The sequence below is a fragment of the Python bivittatus genome, unplaced genomic scaffold (assembly GCF_059951505.1).
Source record: "Python bivittatus isolate LINGU-HERP-01145 unplaced genomic scaffold, Pbiv_v1 ctg000850_np1212, whole genome shotgun sequence".
Classification (NCBI taxonomy): domain Eukaryota; kingdom Metazoa; phylum Chordata; class Lepidosauria; order Squamata; family Pythonidae; genus Python; species Python bivittatus.
In genome coordinates this window covers 51,047,997-51,072,562 of record NW_028277112.1, presented here as the reverse complement: position 1 = coordinate 51,072,562, position 24,566 = coordinate 51,047,997, and the positions used below count along the sequence as shown (strand labels likewise).

The following is a 24,566-nucleotide window of genomic DNA, read 5'->3' as shown; positions in this document are numbered from 1 at the left end:
GTTTTATGGGGGGGGGGGGTGTTGATGACAGTCAGGCTTCATGAAACTCAGCAAAGCAATCAATTTGGATGTATCCTTCCCCTTGCACTCTGCTTAACAGAGAGAGAGCAGGGGGTGGGGGGGTGGGGAACAGTGATTCCATACCACTCCCTTTCTACCCCTGCCCACTCTCGGCACAATCACCATCCCAGGAAATTATCTCTAAAAGAAACATAGCCTTCAGCAAAAATGAAAATAAATAAAAATGTTCCCCATAAATTGCAGCCTAAAGAGTCCTAATCAGTGGTTATGTGGTATATTTATAGGCATCTGACTGCACAAGACAGACTGGTCTCTTCAGAATATGAAGTTCAGGATGGCAAGTCTGGACTTGTCCTGAGGTTCTCTTTCATAGAAGATGCAAGTCGAAACTCGGTAAGCCTGGAGTGAAGCAAGCCCCGTGCCTTGTGCCTTGGAAAGAAACATTCAGATTCAGCCTTCAGAGATGGTGACGTCATTGGAAAAGTGAGTTGGTTAATATCCTTGTTCCCACAGTTGGCCATCAAACTCCCCTTTCTATTCTAAGGAATCCAAGGACGTCTCCATAGAACTGGCTGGCTGTTGCAATGGTAATGTTGGCTTTTTCTTATATGGGTGGCTCTGGTAATATATGGCTTTTTCTACAAACTGCCTCTGTTTGTGCTCCAATGGGTGGACTGAAGGGTGGGGAAGGCATCTGGGAACTGGTTGCGGCTGCCCTATTTGCTCTCTGAACTACATGCTTTGTGGTACTTCGGGTGTTCCTGCTGCAAAGCGCAGGAGATCGGCCAGCTGAACTGGGATGTGTTTCTGAGGGAGCTATCTATGTTTACAACAGGCTCCTTCAAATGCAAAGCATAAATGTGTCAGGCCATTCCCGCATACACAAAACAGAATTTGCTTAATGTACTTTGCCCAAACAAACAAACAAAACCATATTAGGGCTTCAAGTCATGAATTGGTTTATCCAATATACCAAGACCCAGCCTGGGTTCTCAGTCACTCTGAGTCTGTTCTAACAGCCTGTGTGAACTCAGCCATAGCATGTTAAAAAAAATACTACTAATAAAAGCTTGCTATTTAACCTATGCGAAGTAGCATCAAATCGTCTATATGCTCCTAGCTTACCTGTCCCGTAATGAAATGGGTCTTTGCTATTCCTTTTCAGCTTAAAGTCGGACTGAATGAATTTACCCCTTGAGAGTCGGGCATCAAATTGCATGTAGCATTTGGGGACAAAGGAACCAGGGCGTGAGCGTACATCCGCGGGCACACACACAAACATACGCAGGTAAGTCAGAGCCTTCTACGACGAGTTGCTCGCAGGGCGGAGTGGTGGACTGTACCATTTCAGACCGTAAGGGAGCGCGCGCTCTAGCTGGGCAGAAACTAAGCCTGCAACAACCGCACAGCTGAAGTCTGAAGAAACAACGGATTTACTTCTGAGGAAATGTGCCAAGGGAAACGTATGAAGTAGCGCTGACAGAGACAGGTCTTCCTTCACGCAGGGCCCTTTTCACAGCCGCGCTCAGAACCACCGTCCGACAGAAGCGGAAGCAGAAGCAGAAGCCAGAATTCTACGCCGCGTCCCGCGCGCGGGCCCGAGCGGTTCTCAAAACAGACCGAAGGGGAGGAATTCCAGCGTTCCTCGCGGAGTTCGGCAAGCGGGCGCCGGCATTGCAGAGCGCATGCGCCCCCCTCAGTTGGCTGGTTGTTCCCTCAGCTACCAAGCGAGGGCGCTACAGTAGAGCTGCTGAGCACTAAAGCCGGGCCGGCGAGGCGCGAGCCGATTAAATTCCGCGGCTGAGGAGAAGTGTGAACATCCACCCCGCCCTCGCTGTTGTCCTGAAGGGAGGAAAGGCGATCGGTGAAAGAAAACAGCCCAAGAAGGCGGCGAGCTCCTAGAAAAGGAAATTGCCCGAGGGGGACGACCGGCAGGAAAAGAGGAAACCACCGCCTGGGTCGTGAATCCTAGCAGGGCTGGTGTCCGGCGTGCACAAGAGGACGCACCGGCCAGCAGATGCTGCCGCCAGCTCGTGAGCGTTCGCCGTAGAGGTTCCGCTGGGTCGAGCATGGATCGAAGCGGAGACCGCGATCGGGCGAATCAGCTGACCAGCGCTGCTGCCCGCGGGGATCTGGAGTCGGTCGGGAGGCTGCTGGAGAGCGGGGCAGACCCCAACGCCACCAACGCCTTCGGCCGGAGCCCGATCCAGGTGGGAGCTTCTTGGACCGAAAGATCAGAGGTTGACTGGGGAGAGGGGAGGAGGCGGCTGCGCTTTTCGCGGGGGGCTCAGCCCGCTGGGCTTCAGTCGCCTCTTGGCTTTGAGGGTCTACCGTCAAGCCGTGTGGGAGCGAGGCCTGGCCTTCGTGGCGTCTGTTTCCACCTTGGTTGCTCTTACAAAAAAGGCAGTTCTGCACCCTGATCAGGACATCAGACGCCTCGACATTGACTCAGACGTTTCTCCGGCTCAGCGAAACTGATTTGCCCAGGCTAAGCCTAAAGAGCTGCGGCCCAGGAGGGACTCTGAGGAGTCTGTCGAATTCCTCTTTCTCCCCGGCTTAACCCTCTCCCATCTCTCCCTGACACACACACACGCGCGCGCGCGCAGTCCCCCGGGAGGAAAGCAACTGCAAAAACAGCGAGAGGTTTAGTTCACCTTACGCGGAGACCTAAACTGTAGTGGGTTACTTTGTAAGTTTGGTGTGTTCTGTAGGGCCCCCAGATCTGGGCTTCAAAAATCCGGATGACCGCGAGAAGGCAGGGATGACATGGAGTTTTTTGTAGCATTTTGCTGCCATTCAATAGTCATCCGGATTTTGGAATTAATTCAGTAACTATTGGGATTTGTGCTGCATCAGAAGCTCTGAAAGCACATTATATGCAGTTCTGAAATAGATGAAGCAGAAGCAGGTTCTGTTTAGGACTGAAAGTTTTTATTTTTATATGGAATTTTATTGTTTGTCTTCTTTTCTTGAGGGAAGACAATGAGACATTTGGTAATGCCAAATCTCTGCTTCAAAATTTAGGAAAAACTTTTGTCTGAGCCTTAAGCAGGGGAGAGACTACATCCACACACTTAAATCAACACTGTTCACGTTATGTATATATTCATTCTCTTATGAATTCAAATAAGAGAACAAAGGGCAAGAATTACAAAGAGCACAAAATATTAAACACTTTTCTGCCCTCACCCATTTTACCAAATAATGTTTAAAAATATTTCACAGGATAGATATACCAATCTGAGCTACTTTAGTCTAATCCATTTTTTGCCATAGCTCAATTGATCAGATTATATTTTAAAAGAGGAATGTGTGCGTGTGCAGTAAAAGAAAGGAAATAAAATAGAGGGGCAAAATGTATATATCAGAAGCCAAAAGCATATATTTAATATTGTCATAGGCCAGAAAAAAAATAGTACATTTTTTTCAAAGGATCATATTGGAGGATAAATTTCCTTCTCAGGGCTGGGTGGGCTGATTTCTTAAATGTGGTTTGAGTTCGAACCTTGTAAAACTCGTGTCGTATTCATCTCCTGTGTAAAACTGCGGCAAGTAGATTTAACATGCGAGCGCATGACAAGGCAAATCGTGGCTCGGAGATGCATGCTGTGACACGTGATCCATAAAAAGTTGAGGAGCCTTAAATGGGGTGGTTGTGTCTGCTTATTGATGCCGATTGGGAACCGAAAGTCGTAGGCTTACTGTTTCTTGTTCAGGTACGCCTGAACTCTGAATAAACAAGATGGGAGCTCCTCAGGTGGAAATAACCTATTAAACTTAAACGGAAATTATTTCCGAGAAATTGTGTGTATGCTGGTCTCTATCCTTCCAAGTTTAATACGTTTCAGGCCTTCACGATTCTACTCCACCTCCGTTTCCCCGATTGTGCTCCATGCTTTAAATTGGACCAAAACACATATACAGGCAATAGATATCGCTCTGCAAAAGATACGGTGCAAAAGATACACAATTACCCCCTCCCGCAAAAAAATAAATAAAATTATGCTGGTTTGATTTTAAGAATTCGAGGCAATCAGAGAAATGTATGCATCCCAAAAGGAATGGAAGAAACACTCCAGTAAGAGTTTTAAATAAAGTTATTCCCCCGAGCAGCTTTCCCCAACTTCAAAGCTTTGAAATGCATTCACGAATTTGCAGCCAAAGGCAGGTTAGGGACGGCGATCTTGGGAGTAACTGCAAGCGGTCTGGGTCTGGAAGAGCTGCTGGCCAGTTATTCAGTTTTTGTTTGTTTTTATTCGGCTGTCGAGGAACAGTGTTCTTGCATCAAGAAATGTATTCCCATTTTCCAATTCCGTTTGTCCGGTAAGCGTAAACTTCACTAGGCGAATTAAATACGTGCCTAAATTTCTCCCTTCGAAGGTAATGGGGCTTAATGCTTCACTTCGATTAGATCGTGTCTCGTATTTTCATCTACATGTTTATATAACGGCCTCGTCGATGTGAATAGACCGTTACCAGATAAACAGCGTACACCGGCAGGATAGACAGAGTACCGAGGATACTGCGAGCAAAACAACACGTGGTTTTGTGAGGCTGTATTTAAAAGCGACGAGTATCATACGTGGAATGGTATCGTGCTGTGCTTGCAGTAAGGCAGGGTGTCCATTGTTTCGCTCCGCGCGTGTAATCCGCTTCAGCCTCTCTTAACTAGTGCCCTCCGAACTCATCGGGCTGTAATTCCAGTTGCCCCCAGTTGGGGTCACCATTTTGGGATTAACCTAGTAGTTCTGCTGAACCTTACACTACGGGGAGGGAGGTCCCGAGAGGAGCCAACATTTCCTTCTTTCCCGTTTCTGCGCGTGGCTTTGCGGCTTTGTTAATGCCCCCTGGCCGGCCGAGTCCGCTTCCTTGCCGTGGTTTCATCGAAGTCCAAGGCTACGCCGCCCGCACGGCCGTCGCGCAGTCCCTCCGTAGGGGGACCAGCGTTCTAACGCTCGGTAAAACGACCGGGTGGCTCGAGTTCAGAGGGGTCTTGGGCGGTTCAGCTTCCCAGCGGTCTTCACAAACCTCTTAACAAAATGTATCTGCCTGCCCGCCCGCCGGCCCTTTGCTCTCTGGGTTTAGAAAGGCTGTAACGTGCCCTTATAACATGCAGTATCTGACTATCCAGACCTTCTGTAGACATGTCATCTTTTATAACATTAAATGTCAACATTTGGTCCTGATAAGGGTGGCTCTGTGCCCAGTCCCATGTCATACTCTACCTGCGGCCAATTAGTCTGATCTTTGTTTACTCATAATGTTCTTGCTGCTTTCTCATCTCTACTCTCCACACCTTTCCATCCAAGCTGTCAAACTGACACCCACTTCTTCACTACACTCTACCCAGTTCTCTTGAAAAGGCCTTCTCCATGATGACAGTTCTGTGGCCACTTATTTTTCCTGTTCTTCTCCTGGATCAGGGACAATTTTTCCTGAAGTGAAGCAACACATTACAGCACATTAGGCGGCAGAATAATTCACAGTCTCTGGATTACTAGCATTAGAAAAACAACAAAAAAAGAAACAACAGCAAGTGAAATAACTATAACCACTCTTCCATATTAGCAAACCCTAGCAGAATCCAGTGCTTGCTAAGAGGTGTTTTTGTGAACATAAGTAGTCCCCAGGTTAAGAATGCCCGGATTACAGATGACCCATGGTTAAGAACAGAGCCTATTGTAGCAAAATTTGAGTTAAATACACAATGATTTGAGTTAAATACACAATGATTCAAGTTAAATACACAATAGTTCAAGTTCATTACACAATACTACTTATACAGTATTATACAACAATACTGTTCCGGCTTACATACAGATTCAGTGTAAGAACAGACCTTGGGAACGGAACTCGTTCTTAAACTGGGGATTATCTGTATATCCTACACTCCCAACCTATATGCATCACTAAGGGTGGCTAACAACAATTTAAAGCAGGACAAGATTCAATTTATTTAAATGAGAAATAAAAACAAAACTAAAAAATATGTTTACCTAGTAAATACTGTAAAGTAAGAGCAGGTCCAGCTGATAAAGTCTTTAAGTAACATTTTGCATAATCTGTGAAGTGTATGTCCTCCCAAAGAGAACATTTTTGTCCATTCAGTAAAATATCAGCCGGAATGGCCTCTTGAGGCAGGGAGTTCCATAGTTCAGATGGGGCCTCTGAAAAGCTATTTCTTTTGTCACACCAAGAATTCCTCTGCCACAGCTGTGATCCAGAGAAAGGGGTTAGGGAGTGAATAACCTGGGAAGAGGAAGTCCCTAACCCATCTGGCATTACCTATATTCCTTAGGGCTTTAAAGATCATCACCAATACTTTGAATTGTGCTTGAAAGCAGACTGACAGTTTGTACAATCCTTTCAGGATCTGTATTATATGGGGCACGTGCCCATCAACAATTTCTGCATTCTGCATTTTGGAACAATTGTGGTTTCTGAATACTCTGCAGAAGTAACTCCAAATAAAGCATGTTGCAATAATCTGATTAGATAGAACTAGGAGCCTTTCCCACTTGCAGCTAAGCACAGCACAAACATAGTCCGACAACAACTTTTCTTCTGATGTGTCCCCATGACCTTGCCTACATCCCCAACTGTAAATGAGACAAATTTAAGCAGTCCTTGCTATATTGATATTTTCTCCCTTAAGCCAACAAGGATAGGTATGAAATGTGTAAATCCTGTTAGGCTTGTATTGTCGAAGGCTTTGGCTTTGGCTGTTAGGCTTCTTTGCACCCATTACCACGGAGGAGATCAGGTGAGTGCAGTGATGTGAAAGAGAGGGGATGAGTGGATAGTATCTTCACTCAGTAGTGGGGAAAGACTCTAAGGCAGTGTTTCTCAGCCTTGGCAACTTTCAGGTCGGTGGACTTCTACTCCCAGAATTCCCCAGCCAGCCATTCCCCATGCTGGCTAGGGAATTCTGGGAGGTAAAGTTCACACATCTTAAAGTTGCCAAGGTTGAGAAACACTACTCTAAGGCATGCATTTGTGTGTGTGCCTTAAAGTCAATTTTAACCCCTGACAACTGCCTGGACAAGTCCTTGCAGTCTTCTTGGCAACATTTTCAGGAGTGGCTTGTGGCTGCCCTCTTGCTAAATCTGAGAAACAGAGATTGACTCCCAGTTACCCAGCTAGCTTTGCACCTAAAGCAGGACTAAAGCTCCACAATCTGCCATTTTCTAGCCTGTTGCCTTTAACCACTGGCTCTTTTCAAGGCATGCATCACCTAGACCAAATCTGATCTCATCAAGAATGGAATGGATGCCTTTGGTACACCAGCATAAACTGAACAAAGGGAATTCTTGCTACAGCTGCCATGCTAACCTGAATCTAGAAGGACCTCTAGACTGCAAGCCAGATTCATTAGGGCAGGAGAGTATGATCCATTCAAACGTATGGAAATCCTATTCCAGAACCAATCTGCCTTCTTAACAGTGTCTTCAAAGTGTCTTGAATGTCTCACTTTATTAATTTCCTTGAGCCCATTGCCAGTTCAGAACATTAACCACTTCCCAAGTCGTTAAAGAAAAAGAAATGATGTTTCTTATCTACAAATTGATGACAATGTATCCCAGTTCTCTAGTGATTATGAATTTCTAGCCTAATGCTGAATTGCCCTGAGTCCTTGCTATCCTGTGTGTGTGTATGTACTTATTTAATTTATATTGAAATTATATTAATTCTGGAATAGTACAGAAAATTACCTTTGTAAATTATGGCCTGCAGGCAACATGAGGCCAGTATCATGAGGACGACAGATAAAGGATTAGACAGTCCATTCCAGTGTGTGTGTGTGTGTGTGTGTCCCTGCATTTCCATCCATCCTACCATTCCTCCAGGAAAAGCTCTAAAAATCTACCACCTTTTCATGACTTCTAAATCAGCTGCCTAATGCTAAGGCAAGAGCTGGCTAGGATTCCAAATAATGTGTCCATATGTAAATTAGACTGAAAAAGAAATGAGACTCACCTACTGTATATTGTGGATGGTGTACTTTAACTTCTGTAAAGCAACCGAATCACAAGCATTTGAATGACAGAGCTTGTTTAGACTGAACTTCAGAAAGAAATGTGTAGCTACCAGATCTTCTCAGTGGTAATTAAGAATAAGTTGGAGCTTATTTGAGTTATTTGTTTGGATTAGGCTAAGGGTGTACTTAACCATGAGGCTGCCCAGTGTCAGTTCAATACTTTCACTACTACACCACACTGGTTCTTTTCAAAAAAGTTTTCCATCAAAGAAGGCTGCCATGAACCAATCACATCCATCAGAAAAAGGAATGATATGCTTTCTTTCAAACTGCTAGGTGTAATATTTTACTGACAGATCATTTTTTGATAATTTGTCAACTGTTATATGATACATTCATGATTGACTGAGAAAGAAATCTCTTTGTTTTCAAATAAGCTTATTATAATAGCGTATTGGTGTATGCTATGCTATGCTATGCTATGCTATGCTATGCTATGCTATGCTATGCTATGCTATGCTATGCTATGCTATGCTATGCATTACTCTACTCTACTTAGTAGACCTAGAATTGGAGCTGAATTGAAATAATTCTAAATATTCTTAATTGAAAAATAAATATATTTATCCAAAAGGAAGAGAAGCCTGAATTTAAAGTAACCCCCACCACCACTACCACAAAAGAAAGCCTAGACAGAGAAGATCTCAGCTGCCCCAATATCGTATTTTCACCAATTGTAAGATGACTGTCTCATTTTAAAGATAAGTTACTTTGGAGGAAAAGAAAAACAGAAAAGAACTGTCCCCAGAAAATGCAGAAATGAGGGAAGAGAAAAGAGGCCAGAGTAAAATGGGGGTGCATGTTTTATTTCTGGAAGTTTTAACTCATGACAAAAGCCAGGGAGAAAAAACACTGACTTCTGTGCAAATAAATAGTTGCACGTTCAGACAAGCCAGGAGGGAGCTGGGGAGACATCCTTTTCTCTTGCAGGATCTGAGTTTTAGGTTTCTGGCTCAGTTTGGTGTCAACGCTAGACACCCTGCAATCCTTGGTTTTCTTCTGGCAGTGGGGAGAGAAGAGGAAGAAATGTGGCTCAAAGTTCCTTATTGGCAGTATCTCGTGCCATTTTCACACCAATGATGTAAGGCATTAACCAATCTTTCTTGTGTCAACATCACCAATTTGTCTTACCTCTCATGTAAAGACCCGTTGGCCAGATTTGCAGGTCCACAGATGTTGATTGGTTTTCTCCGCTGACTTTGTTGCTGTCCCATTAGCACATCATTAGCCCGTGGGAAAATACAACACACAGGATGTGGATCTGAAGTCAAGGCATAGTTCCACAATTTGAGGACCCCTCATGAACTTTTCTAGGCTGATTGTCAACTTCTCCTCCAACACTCCATTTGGGCAAATTGCAATGTGATGTTCTGAAATTCAGAAATGTGGAAAGATGAATCTGCCATAAATGTGTAGTTATGAATAAAACAAATTATCTGAGTAGCACCAAAGATATTCATTCTGACAGGCACCATTAAACATGATATCAGGGCAAAAAAAACCCTAACAGATCTCACCATGACTGTGCAGTTAGCTCAGTTTTAAAGAAAGGCATAACTGAAATTGATTACCCACCAGGCAACCTTGTTTTCTATTTCACCTGGAAAAGTATTCTGGTGACCTGGGCTGGAGATGAAATGAGACCAAAAGGAAAGATGGAGGTTAACACAGCATTATGGTGCTGCTGTAATTGCTAGTGGACACAGGACCTCAGTCTCCTGTGTTTGACCTAATTTCAGTGGCCACCTGCAAGTGAATCTCCAGAATGGTCCACCCCACCCAAAGGCCATGAAGTCCTTGCACCTGAAAAGCTTCTTTCACCTCACAGCTCAAAGAGTGCTGCTTCCTCTCTTCTCAATTTCTTACTCTGTCCTATCCCATCACCTATTTTAAGACAAAAGGTACAGCTCCAGATTCTCTCTGTTTTAAAGACTAGCATTACGCTCTGGGGACTGTATGGATGTGTGAAGATAGAGGGAGAGTAAAAAAACAAAACCTTGAAATCAGAGCAGCTCCAATTAAGACTAGGATATAGCAGTCCAGAAAAGGTGGCTGTTGCCAAGATGTGAGCTGAAGTTTTATAGAGGACAAGCATTAAAGCTGCCCAACCAAAGATTCAGCTTTTACTTCTTCTGTCCTCCAGGTTATGATGATGGGAAGTTCTAAAATGGCGGAGTTGCTGCTGCAGAGAGGAGCAGATCCCAACCGGCCAGACCCCTCCACAGGTGCAACGCCAGCACATGACGTGGCCTGGGGGGGATTCCTGGACACTTTGAAGATCTTGTACCAGTGGGGGGCTCGCTTTGATCAAGTGGACAAATGGGGCCGCTGCCCACTAGACCTGGCAAAAGAGAATGGGCAAAATCACGTGGTTGATTACTTACAAGAATTATCTGGTTGAAATGTTTCAACGGAGTACATGAAGAATCAGTGTAAAGAATGGGGCGGGAAATGCCCCTGAAAAGGAATACAAAGAACAGCAATAAAGACTATGCTGGTCTGAAATTGTTGGACAGGCCTGGTACAACATTAATGCTAGATCTCCTTTTTTCTCAAGACTTGTGGAAAGACTAGAATGCACAAGCTCTTTCAGACTGAAACTGGGGTTTTCTATTTTTTCATGCTACCCTCATAAAAAACGCTGCCTGCACATAGAGAATTGGTCAGTTGGGACAGTTGTGTGCTCTCTCTTCCGTTTTGCCAGTCTTATACTGTATGTGCTAGGAGTTTCTCCCCACCCCCCAAACGGAGCTGTGACTCACCATAGAACTCTCCTCTACCTCCAGCATTGTAGAGCGTGGTTCTGATTGTCTTCTATTCATTTGTATGGCTTCTGTTCAAAATAAATAAATTATTCCTATTTGGGGAAGAGAGGGCTTGAGAGGTGGAAAGAGATTCAGATGAAGCACCCTTTCAAAGCTGCCTGGGAAGGTAATGCTCCCACACACCCTGACAAGGCTTCAGCCATGTGGAATAAATGGCCAGAAAAGGCTCTTCAAGGCTCAAGGGCAACGCAGCTTCCCAAGCCGAGTCCTGCCATCTTCTCACAAGCAGAAGAGAATGCTATCAACTCTGTGGTGCAAAATACTTCATGGAAGTGAGTCCAAGCCACTTCCCACAGGCCTACTTTCAGGGATGCTTGCAGAGAAGGGTCAAAAAAGGCAATTGCAACCATATCATCAAAGGCCTGTCCCTTTTTTACATGTGTCATATGTGCGCAACACACACAAAAATGAAGCAGGGCTTTGACATGCAATTATGGCTTCCATCCTGACTTTTTTTTAACCTACTCCCAAAATGTCCCCATTCCCTTCTTAACGGTAAGAGCTTTAGCTGGCAGCAAATGGGTAAAAGTAGCAAATTCAGGGTTACAGGGGGGTTAGGACATTTTTAATGTATGTTTCTGTTTTAATTATTCATGGATTTTAGCCATTGTTGGAGGGATTGGTGTTTTTTCCTTTTTTGTTATTGTGAGCCGCCCAGAGTCACCCGTTGGGGGAGATGGGCGGCATACAAGTTTAACAATAAATAAATAAATAAATAAATAAATAAATTTAATGTAATTTAATTTAATTTAAATAAATAAATAAATCTCCCCCCCCCCCCAATCTGGAACAGCAGGAAAGCCACTGCTAGAAAGCACCATATGCAAGTGGTATATAAGTAACAAGCCCCAACCCCATCTGGGATATTACTAGTAAAAGAACCTTGATTGGAATAGGCAACTTCAAACTTTCCACTTTCGCTACTACTGCTACATCATCACCATCACCACTATTTTCTTTATTCCTTAAGCCAAAATAATTTTTTTCTTGCCAGGAAGATACAGGGGAAAGTAGTGTATTCTCCTTCTGTTGGTTAATTTTAGGACTGTGCAAGATTCAGTATTCAAAGGCAACAGAAGTACTTTTGAGCACATAAGAGTACTCTTAACTCCTGAAGGTAGCTGCCTCTTGTCCTAGGATTTTGGCAGCTGTTCTCTGCAGATGCTATGCAATCCCAAAGTAAGACCACTTCGGATTAAGGAGTTACAGATAACTGCTACGTGAACAGCCCGGTATGTTCCAGAGCACTTTTTTGCCTTCTAATCTGAAGCACTGCACAGCCTTGGTAAATTATAAATCAGAGAGTATAATGTGCTGTATAAATAAATGGCCATGCTGGCTGAGAATTTTGGGAACTGTAGTCCTAGAGAGTATGGGGAAGGCTGGATTATACCTTGCCAGTGGAAAATAATGATGCCATTTTCTGCATCATCTTAAACTGCAGTTAACAGACTCTCTCTTTGGAAATCTCAGTGCTTTCTGGATGAATTATTCTATTTTAAATTTTCTAGAGAGGAGTGAGGCAAAAGCTGATCAGTAGATAATCTCTGATTGCTTCAAAATGAAAATAATAACAGTAGGTTTAGAAAGCCAAATAGGATTAAGACTATGTCACATGCTGTCATTTCCCCAAGAAACTGAAGAGTCATCCTAGGATGAGGAGAAGGATTGAGATAAACCAATCCAAGTGAGACGCAGAGAATCATAGCCCTAGCAACAGCCTCAGAGGGCCTCAGGTCTGATGTGTGACTCAGACCTTGGACTGGAGTCTCTTCCACCCTCAGGAACGCCTCTGCTTCTGTATGACAAGTAAGGAAGTGGAGGAAGGCACAGCTGCACAGAGGAGCATTTGGCACAGGAGGGGCTACCCGAAAGTAGGCAAGTGCTGGAAATCAGAACTGATCCGTGCCACTGTGCTGAAGTGAAAACATAGAGCTTCCTCAATTTTAGCCCACGTAATGCACACCAGCATTAGACTGACTCTTACGACAGCCCAGCCTTCTGGGTGTGCCTTGAGCCAAACTCAGCTCCTGTTGAGTTGTTGCCAAGAAACCTACATGGACAATATGAAAATGTTTTCCTCTGCTTTCTTCAGGGATGTTGTTCAACTTTCCAAACTAATCAATAGCCTTGGGATTTCTCTGATGTTCTTCCATCCAACTATTAACTAGGTCTGACCCTGCTTAGCTTTTTAAGATCAGCTTAGAAAAGCTAGGTGTTGCCTCCAGCCCCATACTTTGCTTTAAATCAATTAACCTACAGTGCTGACTCTTTTGATATTCAGTCCTTGCCCTAAATTTTACTCAGAAACAATAGCCCTGCCATGATTGAGATGACAACACATTACCTTGGCCTATAGAATTTGGCTATGACTATGCATTTACTTCCTAGACTGATAATTGCAAAATTGCTAATTAACAGTCTCTAAACTGAGGGGCCAGTACCTATCTGAATGGGCACCCACTTACCTGTTTGCCAGGTTCTCTAATCACAAGAATGTCTACCTATCTCAATGCAAATGCCAGAATGAAGAAATCTTTTCCAGAAGTTTCTTTTAAATTTCTTGTCCATTTATACATTTATACCCATTCTTTCTGCTTATATAAACACTCAAGCCAACTTAGATTGCTCAAAGCAGACTTACACCCTTCTCTTCAATCTTATAGGGAATAGCCATGATTAAAATTGCTCTAACAGCCATTCTAAAACCAAAACTACAGCTTCTGAATTTTAACATGCATACACACACATGCATACACACTGTAAAACTGGTACCCACATGAGCAAGCTGCCACACGTCTATGACTTTAAACCTCATAAAAGGCCCTCTTGGCTTTGCCTAGATAAACTACTTCGCAACAGAAGTTTTAGCTGGACAGACTTTCCCATTCCTATCAGACATTTGCTGCAGATTGTCATTTCTCTGTTTTCATTAATAAGAAGAAACAACTAATTTACAGCAGGATCCCCTCATAACAACTTACTACTCCACTAAGTGGTCTTTATATGGCATATATGAGGGGTAAAAGGTAGGATGTCTTTAATAAGTGTATATGGCTATCAAAGTTCCTAACTCAGAAACTAACCTGATCATTAGATGAAAAAGACTGTCCACATCTGCCACGGCACATGATTTGGTATATCGTTTTTAAAAGTCAGCACTGAAATAAAAAACAGGAATGGAAGATGTCAGTAAGAAGTATTAGGAGGGTTGAAAATGCCAAGGCAGGGATTTTCCTGTAAGAAATGCTACATGCCAGTAAAAAAAAAAAAAAGTAGCCTGTGAGTACGAAGTTGATAAAGTTAGAAAGAAAAGGAAAAGAAATTAGCACAATCAGTAATAATTACAATTACAATTGTCCCAGAATAAAGAACAAGGATTTCACTTTCTGAATAATTAATAAATAATTGGAAATAATAAATAATTGGAAAAATACTAAAGTTACAAAGTACCTTCTGGCTTTCCAGCTGTTTATTATAAATTCCAGACAGGGGACTCCTGAGTTTTTTATTGTCTTGCAAATGTCAGCTTCTTGAACTTCTTGTATTTCTTGTGATGTTAAGGAGGCCAGATATTAAGAGTCTTAAACCTAAAATAAAACAGAACCTGAAATGCAAAAACCAAATAAAATGAAGATTCTCCTTAGATATCTGGTAATATTAAAGAAGAAGGCAAGAAACCCTGACATGGACATGTATAGATACCCATCACATTATTCAGGCAAAAAGTAGTGTTACACCAAGTGCAGAAAAGGAGTAAGAAGTAGTAGGCCAAAGAAATGAAAGAGATGATTCACTTAAAGGCCTCTTCACTTTACTATATACTTTCGCTGAATCAATGAATACACAATAAATATTCCATTTCACATTTGTGTATTCCTCAACAGCTTGCCAAAAAGCAAAAGCTGGTCTACACACCCCCTGCCCAATATAAATCTGCCCTGCACTTCACAAATTTTGCTTACTGACACTTCTACCCTTTCAATCAGAATTCTGCCACACATTTTCCTGGATAGTGTTTACCAGGAAAGTAAACTTTCCTTTTACTTACCAAATCAATCCCCTTACCGTTTTTGCTTTTACTCTCGCACCCCTTCCCTTAGTATAGCATGTTTCTCAGTGTGAAACATGACCAGCAGGGGGTCAGAAGACAATGGATGGCCCCAAAGTGCCTTTCTCACACTGCTTTTCAGGTAGGTTAACCAGTTCAGTGCAAAAGTATGTTGCATGCAAAGGAATGCCCTGCATGTTCAAGCCCTGCATGAAGTTTGAGTATACTTTTGGGGAAGTTTAGCACTCTGGCATTTACGTTTCAGAAAAGGGGTAATCCTATCTGGATTCTTTCAAAGCTCTGACCATCTGATGTAATGCTTACTCCGCAGAGGAACTTCTACAAAGGGGAGAGGACAGTGAAGGCTGTGAATGTGTGGCTGTACTGGAAGAAAGGATGCCAAAAGTAATCTTTTTTTGCAAACTGAAGCATTTTAAGAGTAGTTGAAGAACAGCTGATTTATGGTAAAGAAATACCTTTCCCTTTGACTTTGATAAAATAAGTGTCTGTCTTGAAAATAAAAGCCAGATTTCAGGAATTTGCAAAAGTAACTTCCTCCTTCCCATTAAAATATGTATTTAAATTTTATTGAGGATTTTTGGGTTGCTTATTTCCAATGAAACAGTTTTATGTTATGAAGTTGTAAGATTCTTTTATATGATATATTGATTAAGATTTAATTATTAAAATAAATGGTGTATTTATCTTGCCCAATCACTTAGCTCAGTGAAATCATTAGCTTTATTCATGGAAGGGTTGCAAAAATTCATTTTATTCTTGCAGAGGGTGATGGTGTTGCAAAGTTTGAGAACCTGTAATATAGAAGAAGACATTTTTCACCAGGTGCAGAAACAGCTTTCACTCACGTTAAACAAGTTGCACAAACTACATATATATTTTAATATTTCTGCAGTTGCACCATCAACATCCACAGCTTTACCATTTTTCAACATTATCACAACATTTATCATTGCCTTTTCATCATCTTTTCTATATTTGGGGGTACAAAAAACTACAAATGTTAATTCACTAAAACAGTATCTCCAAAGCTTGCTTCCTCTTGATACAATATGGGGATTCTTCTTTCCCTAGTCAACAACAGGATGAGCTTAAACATGATAGCGTCATTCTAACAAGTTTACTCAGAAGGAAACCCATCACAGCTGTAAGCAAACTTGAAAGGCACATAAATATAAAGGATTATGAAAGGAGAGAGTAGTGGAGAACCTTTGATCCTCCGCATAAGGTTGGATTCCAGCTCAAATCAGCCCTGCTGAACAGAGCTAATTGTTAGGGACATAGGGAAGGGCACAGGTTATCCAAAAGCAACTGTCTCCTTTCACATGCTTCTAATGATTCTTTCTGCCTTTCTGTTATTTTTCTCCATTGTCTCTAGAGAGTTTCAGCCAAAACCCATGAAGCACCATATATATGAAGGGTAAAACTCTAAACAATAAATGTAATTAATGGACAACTGCAGAAAAACGTGTCTGGGCAGAGTCTGAAAAACAAAGCCACTTCAACTTCAATTCAGTCACCAAAATAGGATGTTCCACTGAGTCATAACCAAACTAAAAAAAAAAAACCAGCAACATTTCTCTTCCCCAGCCAGGGACCACATTTTGGAAGGAATTGGCAGTAGTTCTGAAGACAGATCTTCTAGAGCAGTGTTTTTCAACCCCAATAACTTTAAGATCTGTGGACTTCAACTCCAAATTCCCCAACCAGCCACATCTTAAAGTTGCCGAGGCTGAGAAACACTGCTCTAGGGCAAAGGGCTGTGGCAGAGACCCTTGTAGACAGAGAGGTGGGGAGCTGACTAGTGAGTGACAGAAAGCAAACACTGGATTTTCCAAAGGTGCAGAGAATCTTTCTTTTCCCTGTCTCTTGACAGGGTTTGAAAACAAAAGCACAAACAGATTCTTTGGAGCCTCAGCAGTCCAAACCAAGAACTCAAAGTAATGTTCAAAATAAAATGCCTAACCAAGGAGATAAACTCTTCTGGAATAGCCATCGTAGACTGCTCTCTTGCTCTCTCAGCAACCATCACAAACAAACCTCAGTTGTGGCCATATAAGCTGTCAGACCTACAAGGTAGACCTCATAGACCTAAAATGGCTACAGTAACGGAATCTTCCAAGTCTGAATGCGCTTCCCCTCCTCTGTTTCATCTTCATACGAATTAGGGAGGTGCCCATTTGAGATATTTTCATAAATCTCTTTCTTTGTATGGGCTTAAGCCTTGCTTCTCTGTTTGTTGCATTGGTAACAGATCCTCCATTCAGACTATCTTCTCTACTCACTACAGAAGCAGCTCCTCACTTGTGTAGTCTCTGGCTTCCTTTCTTCCCGCCTGAGGAAGAATTTCCAATTTGAGGAACCAGCTCTCTTTAATGCCTGAGTAATGAGTTGAGTCAAGACCAGACAGTGTATAAAGGTAATCCAGTAGGAGATTTCTCTGTAAGTTTCTCTTTGTTGTCCTCTGGCATCTGTCATCTCTATCTCCTTCTTCTCCAACCCCCTACACCAGTGTTGTCCAAACTTGGCCACTTTAAGATGAGTGGACTTCAACTCCCAGAATTCCCCAGCCAGAAGTCCACTCATCTTAAAGTGGCCAAGTTTGGACAACACTGCCCTACACCTCTTCCTTCAATTAGAGCAGTCTTTCTGTTCAGCAAACACTGAGTTTGTGAATACTCATACTCTGCTGCTGTGGTTTACTCAAAAGAAGGCTGGTGATTTTCCTTTCCAAAAAAAATATTATTATTACTATCATCATCATCATCATCATCATCATCATCATCATGATATAAAAATTAAGCACTGTCAAAATAGACCTCAACAGTACCTTTGCTATGGAACTGCCTTCCCAGAAAGGCTTCTCGGGTCCAAATCTTGAGTGCTGGGGCACTAGATATAGACATCTCAAATAACTCCATTGTCGTGATTTAGGCCTCAGGTTTAAAAACTGCCAGCTGTGCGGTAAATTTTATGAACCACTGTTTTCATCTCAGTGGGAAATGGAAGTATTCTATCTGTGCACATGAATGTTTCTGGGAACAGGAATCTGACCTGAACAAGAATTAGAGAAACAAGTTTTTAAATATAACAGAAAGATTTATTTACAGGAAATGCATCATAGGGATAAGCAAAGACTAGCACTTAGCTAGAGACATCCTATCAAGTGGACAATCAAAGATTGGGTGCTCCGAGCACGTGTGCAAAAAGAAGCAACCAGACACCAGAAGTCTCTTAGAGAAAGAGCAGGCAGAAAGGTAGACAAAGAGGGGGCACAGAAAAATCCTTAGCACCCTACCAACACCCCAATGTCCCCTTGTAGTCAGAAGGTTCTGAGGTGCTGAAGAGTCACTTCCATGAATTCACACTTTCAACAATATCACGACAGGCAAACAAGACTTCGCCCATGGGCACCAATGCACCTACAGATGATTCTTCCACCCCTCCCCATCTGACTGTATTTATGATTCTTTTAAAAAAGACTCCCCCTGAAAAGATACCCTTGCAGCAAAGCACAACCTTCTAATCTTTATTTCCTCCCGATATAGGCTAGACAAGGCAACCTTAGAAAACAAAAATGGTGAATGATTGTAGCTCAATAGTATGTTTGGAAATGGGCCACCTATCCCTAAAATAAAAGCATTTGGACAAGGTGGGAAGGAGTGAGGAGCAAGGTTACTGATTTGCCTTCTGGTTAATTAGGTGTTTTGTGACTGATTACACCTATCATATGAATTGGCAAACTGCCATGTCAGTTCCTAGCGATTTGTCCATGAAGTTCATTGAAACAATATGGAAAGATCCCATTATCTTTATCCAGGATGCTTCTTCGACTTCCCAATCGAATCTATGGCTCTGGGATTTTCTGATAGGTCTCCCATACAGTACAATTCCCAACCATCTCCAGTTCCAATTAACTTTTTGATATTAATAAAAGTCAGTTGTGGATCGCTACTATCTGTGGGATATGTTAAGAGTAGTTGTGTTTTTAAAAAGTACAACAAAGTTTTCTATTTCTCTCTTTGATTATTAGTTCTTGTTTGCTTTTATCTGTATGCTTTTTATAACTTAATAAAGTTCTTATAAAAAAAAGTGGGAAAGTTGCAAATTTATTAGAGCATGTTGCATGTCATGCTATGTACATTTCGTAAACTTGGAGCCATCACTGAGAAATTACTCACTGCTGTTGAAGGTGATTTGGCCTCTAATAGAAGCAGTAAGCCAGGACAAAATTACACTGATCAACCTCGGAGTACAATGTTACCTATGGGAAAGATGTGATCCAGTTGTATCTTTTCAACTCCATGCAGAACTCTTTAGTACTAAGTTTCCTTCTGTTGCAGAGAACGTGTTTGTGATCTTCATTACCAGTTAAAACCGGGCTGCATAATTTTTGGTAATCAGAGTGACGCAGCAATTTTGAAATGAGAGCAAGAGAGTCACGGTGGACAGGAATAAGATTTTCTATTTGTCCTGGATTATGAGGGTGGATTGCTGTTACCTTCAAAATGTATTATACTAATTAACCTTGGACCAATGGCCCTTGTGAGAATGCATTAGTTAAATGTGGAGGTTGGAAGAGATGAAAAGAATAATTACAATCCCTTAAGCATAATGCTACTGAAATCCCAAGTTTGTCTAGCTCAAATTAATGTTGTTATTTTAGAACCTGCTAAAGATCCTGAGCCAGTTCAAAAACTGAACAACAAGCAAACCTTATGGTTTAGTTGTAACTAACCAATTGTGTGTGTTTTTGAGAATAGAGGTACTATAGCAATTAAAATGCCCCACTAAACCTAAAATGAATTCATATCCTGCATACTCTTGAAGCTCAATCATTATCTGCTAGGCTAGCCAACCTCACAGAGTTATTGAGAGGATAAAATGAAGGAAACATATATTAATAATTTCCACATGTCAAAATATTTTCTGAATATTTTATTCCCAAAGGCGCCTTTATTTATCTGTTTGTCTGAATACACATTAAATTTATAAATTTATACAGCTTTGTCTCTTAAACAAATAACTCTGGGTGGCTAACAAAACAATAATTGAGTTACATCCATGCTATAACATATTGTTAATGAAACCAGATAGAAAAAAAAAATAGCATAAAATGCAGAGAACAAGAGGATGTGCAAAATGTTTCAGATTTGCACTAAGTCTGAACCACCCTATTTCATAGGGAAAACAGTTGTTTCAATCATCTTTTAAATGTTTTTAGTTGAAAAACAATGTTTAATCTCTAAACAGAACTGCTTCAAACTTAACAACTTCCAAAATAATATAAAAAATTTTTTTCTTCTCATTGGAAATGGAGGTTTCAACTTTTAAATGGTTCAAATTCAAAATATTTTGCATATCCCCACAGATCACTCTGGCTACAAAATTATCTAAATTTCAGTATTTAGAAGAGATTAAATGTTAAGAGATAACTTTAGTAAGATAAATATTTAAAAGTTTCAATACAATGGGTAATCTTTATAAATAAAAGATCCTTCTCTAATCTATTGATCTCCACATGTGATGGAACCACATTTTCCAAAATTCCTATCTATAATGGCCACTGATCTTCCTGACTGAAAAACAAGTCCCATATTCCCAAACATATCCAGAAGACAATAAACTGGGAAAGGTTGAATAGAAACGAAGATAAGTATATCCAAATGCTATTAAGAGAACACCTATACTTTGCTAATCTTTTTTGTCCATTATCAGGGGAAGCTCTGATAGCATTATAAATTCTATACATTCACCCTTCTAGGATCATGTTAAATTAACTGGGTATCCTCAGCAGAATGTATAACAACCTGCAAGTATGTTATGGTTTACTATCATGATGCTATTTCGATGCCTTAAGGGTGCAACTCTAAGTACAGAAAGTGATATATAAAAAAGGTTGAAGAAACAATGACATCTTACAGCCCTCTGCCACTAACACTGATAAATCAACAAAGCACTAATATACCAGCCATTCAACTTTCAAATAGCAGATCTAGAGGAACAATATATTAAAATTTCTCAGATCAATCACATTTTCTACTTCCATTTTATTACCATAAATGCGTAATTATCACAAATTCTTGTGCAATAAGAAGTAACTAAATACCTTTTTCTGATCCTATCTCAGGGAAAAGTTAAATAGGTATTAGAAATAAATACTTACTTTTAAAAAAAATAAGGACACTGTATTTTACTGTTATGGATAATGCAAACCTTTCAATCCTTCTTGCCTATCAGAAGCCTCGAGCATATCTAAGGCAGACGACATGAGAATATTTCTAGGAGAAAGCACAATAAACTTACTCTCAAGTTGCTTAAACAGTTAAAATGTTATTCTCTCAAAATAGTCACTCCGGTACTGTACTGCAGGGTTTCTCAACCTTGGCAACTTTTAAGACTTACGGACCACACATCTTAAAATTGCCAAGGTTGAGAAACCCTGATGTACTGTATACATAAAGGCAGGTCCCAGAGATACATTGTTAACAATGATCATGGTGACAGAGGCAAGGTAAAATATTAATCAACTTTAGTGTCATCTTCCCAGTATTACTGTTTTCCTAAGGAATGATTAAAGAATGAATATTTTCTATAATCTGAGTAACCAGATTAGTTGCTGTAATGGGTATTAATAGAACAGGTGAAAAGGGAATTTTGCCTTTAATCATAGCAAAATGACTGCACACACATCTGCGTATATGATCTATCTACTCTATCTTCTTTTCTGGTGGAAAAGTGAGGTAATTAAGTAAGAACAAATGAAAGGAAAGTTGGAGTAACCTGAATCAGGCAAGACTCAGTGCTGTACAACTAGAGACAGGCTGAGGCCTACACTCACATTAATATTAAGATGGCTGAATGAGAACTGATATCTTTATGCAGTGTAATCACTTCCTTGTACGAGACTCAAACCCCATGCCAAACCTCTTCTTTTCTTTTTCTCTTCCTCACAGACCCTGCCCCCCCTCACATTTTAATTAAAGAAAGAAGTTTTAGTTCTACTTTAATCTATACAAGTATTAATCAGCAGAAAGCTCCAGAAACTTCTTCTGCACCAGGACTTTTCCTGAAAGCACATAATAAAAGATGCACGTATAGGCCGTGTGCAGGCTCTCTTGCACCCATACACTTTTAAATTTTTTGGGCGCAGGGAATGTTTCTTTACTGATTTAGTTATAAGTTTTATATCCACACGGACTGGTGCACAGCAAACAAAAATGCAGACAGCCCCCCCCATAATAATTTAAGATAAAAATCAGAACACACAGTCGTAAGCAAACATACTATGAGCTAAAGGCCCATTAGAATAAAACAATCTTTCTAAATGCAAGGAGAGTTGGAGCCAGCCAATGTTCTGGAAGCTAAGTATTTGAGAGAGAGGAATATCAAGAACAATGAACATCCAGAAGGGGGAGGGTTCTCAGCTAGCCTCAGCTGGCCTCTTCCAGATGACCAGACTATACAGACCGAATTAAGCTTAAGAAAGCAGTCCCTCGTGTAACTGGTGGTGCCGTGCTGTATAGGGTTTTGTAGAAGATAAACAGCACTTTGACTCGGGCCCAGAAAACAATTGACAGCCATTGTGATAATTTAAGAATATATATAATTCTGCAGTAGCTGATTTCCCCAGCTAGCAGCCTGGCTACCGTTTCCTACCACCGGGGCTACCAGTTGCAGCTTCCCATTTGTTTTCAAAGGCAAACTCACCTAAAAGGGGTATTGTCGAGCCATGAGGTTATACAACAAATTTCTCTATCATTTTCATTGACTTACTCTGTAAAGTACCATAAGTAGTATACCAACAATTTTATCATTTCTAAAGCTTAACTTCACATGTAGTACAATAAATAAATGTGGCACAGGATCCTCCCCTTGGAAATATATTTTTAATTCTCGCAAAGAAAAAGGAATGTGGTGGCAGTAAACCAATAATGAATAAAAAGAAATCTTTGGGAACACAGCAGAAAGACTTTAAAGCCACTTAAAGTGTAACTTTAACATGCAGACAAATAAAGGTAAGATAATGGCCTCAAAAGAGTGAGAATTTTTGAAGATGAAGTGGGAAGAAGGATTTGAGAACGTCGTGTCCTGGGATAGAGAAAATGTTTTTGATAATAAGTTGTAACCTGTCGAGATTACATCATACCTCTCTCATAGAAAGGATTTTGATTACAGATATACGCTGTTAAATGACAGGCGAAGTGATGCCCTGTCTGGATTATCATTCAGAAATTCATATTCTCAGTCATTATTCTAGAAATAATGTCAATGTAAATCAGTCAATCTGTGGTTTGGTTAAGGGTTATTATTAGTGTAACTGTTTTGTTATTGTTACAGAGTCACAGATACGTAAGGAAGGGCTTGGCCCTCCACTAGAAAGATAATTAAATATATTTGGTGCGATCATGCCAGAGTTTATTGCCATCGCCTAAGTAGGAACACCTCTGAGGCGCACACCAAGCCGGGTGAAATAAATCCAAAGACCAAGAAGCCTCTCACTTCTATCTGAAAGCAAAACGGTCAGAAGAGATCGGACACCCGCGGCCTCGGATGTTCTTGAGATTCACCCCGTTCTAAATGCCCGGAACGGCGCCGGAACGGAAATGTCAATAACCAGAAAGTATGTTCTCTTTGTCTTTCATTCCCTCGGTTCTCAAAATTCACCGCAGCTACAGAGAAGGTTTAGGATCTATCGGACCCTAAATCCGATTCATCCCTTAGTTCACCCCAGACTAAGAAGCGGCTTCTTTCTTCCCTGATCAGTAATGGACGAGGCCTGGAGATCCTTTTGTGCGATGACAACTCAGGCCTTACCTCGTCCGGTCGTAGCAGATCGATAGCGCCACTAAGTAAGCAGGGAGAGCAGACTTCCAGCGGGAGGAGAAATAAATTAACACACCTCAAACGACCTGGCCGATCTCCAATCGGCTAAAAGGTCGCCGGTCGCAGATCTTCAGCAAACGCAACTCTCGTCCCTGGCAAACCGAATATACAACCGTCTCTTTCACCACGTTTTTCCACCCTTCAAAGTTTTCTTCTGAAATGCTGACTTTTGCTTTCTATTCTCCTTCTGAGAAGGGGGATTATAAATGGATGCCGTTTATCCAAATCTGGGACCGTAAAGGGACTTCGTTTTGCTGCTTTCCTGGCAAAACATTGGGCAGAGCCGGCTCGGGAGAAATAGTCCCGAATGCGGAAATGAGAGCTTGCAAATTAAAGACACACACACACACACACGCACAGAGAGAGAGAGAGAGAGAGAGATCTGCAAAAAAGCTATTACCGACACTTCGCTCGGCGCGCGACAGACCGCTAAGCGTAATTTTAGTTCCGCCTCTTCTATACTACTGCATTGGACCATTTGGCTTGAGTAGGAGAGGGAGGCGGCAGATTCAAACGAGCATTTTTAACTTGGTTCTTTTCCCCCGTCGCTAAAAAAGCGAGAGAACGCCTCCTCCCGGCGAAGGCTCGGCGTTCCAGTCGAAGAGGCCGAAGAACGTGGTAAAAGCGACTGAGCAAAACAAAGCAGAGCGAGCGAGCCCTGGGCAAAGAGCCTCGCTCCCCCCCACCCCACTTCCTCCTCCTCCTGCAGTTGGAGGAGGAGAAAGGG

General features: G+C 41.6%; 1 protein-coding gene and 1 long non-coding RNA gene across 14 annotated transcripts; one reads left to right on the top strand and one right to left on the bottom strand.

The window, feature by feature from the left end:
- The first annotated feature begins 228 nt into the window (after positions 1 to 228).
- On the top strand, positions 229 to 11,647 carry LOC103066227 (cyclin-dependent kinase 4 inhibitor B). 2 transcript variants are annotated; one of them, XM_025170928.2, is made up of 3 exons: positions 229 to 504; positions 1,187 to 2,231; positions 10,203 to 11,647. In XM_025170928.2, exons 2-3 carry the CDS (start codon positions 2,091 to 2,093, stop codon positions 10,458 to 10,460), a joined length of 399 nt encoding a protein of 132 aa, XP_025026696.1. In that variant the 5' UTR covers positions 229 to 504; positions 1,187 to 2,090; the 3' UTR covers positions 10,461 to 11,647. The 2 variants fall into 2 exon arrangements, with proteins under 2 accessions (XP_025026696.1, XP_007434878.1); XM_007434816.4 differs by having other exon boundaries at positions 493 to 608.
- Positions 8,831 to 24,458, bottom strand: LOC112541437 (uncharacterized). 12 transcript variants are annotated; one of them, XR_015793685.1, is made up of 9 exons: positions 24,240 to 24,458; positions 21,120 to 21,234; positions 17,784 to 18,007; positions 14,338 to 15,747; positions 13,971 to 14,045; positions 10,822 to 10,892; positions 10,056 to 10,400; positions 9,191 to 9,429; positions 8,831 to 9,058 (listed from the first exon to the last, which is right to left on the bottom strand). It is a non-coding gene; the product is annotated as an uncharacterized LOC112541437 (long non-coding RNA). The 12 variants fall into 12 exon arrangements; XR_015793690.1 differs by having other exon boundaries at positions 21,170 to 21,234; XR_015793681.1 differs by lacking the exon at positions 24,240 to 24,458 and adding an exon at positions 23,456 to 24,225.
- Between the last annotated feature and the right edge of the window lie 108 nt (positions 24,459 to 24,566).

Excerpts from the sequence above, each read along its gene's own strand:
- LOC103066227 (XM_025170928.2), top strand. The coding sequence starts at position 2,091 with ATGGATCGAAGCGGAGACCGCGATCGGGCGAATCAGCTGACCAGCGCT. Across the intron at positions 2,232-10,202 it reads TCGGCCGGAGCCCGATCCAG|GTTATGATGATGGGAAGTTC; the intron begins GTGGGAGCTTCT and ends TCTGTCCTCCAG.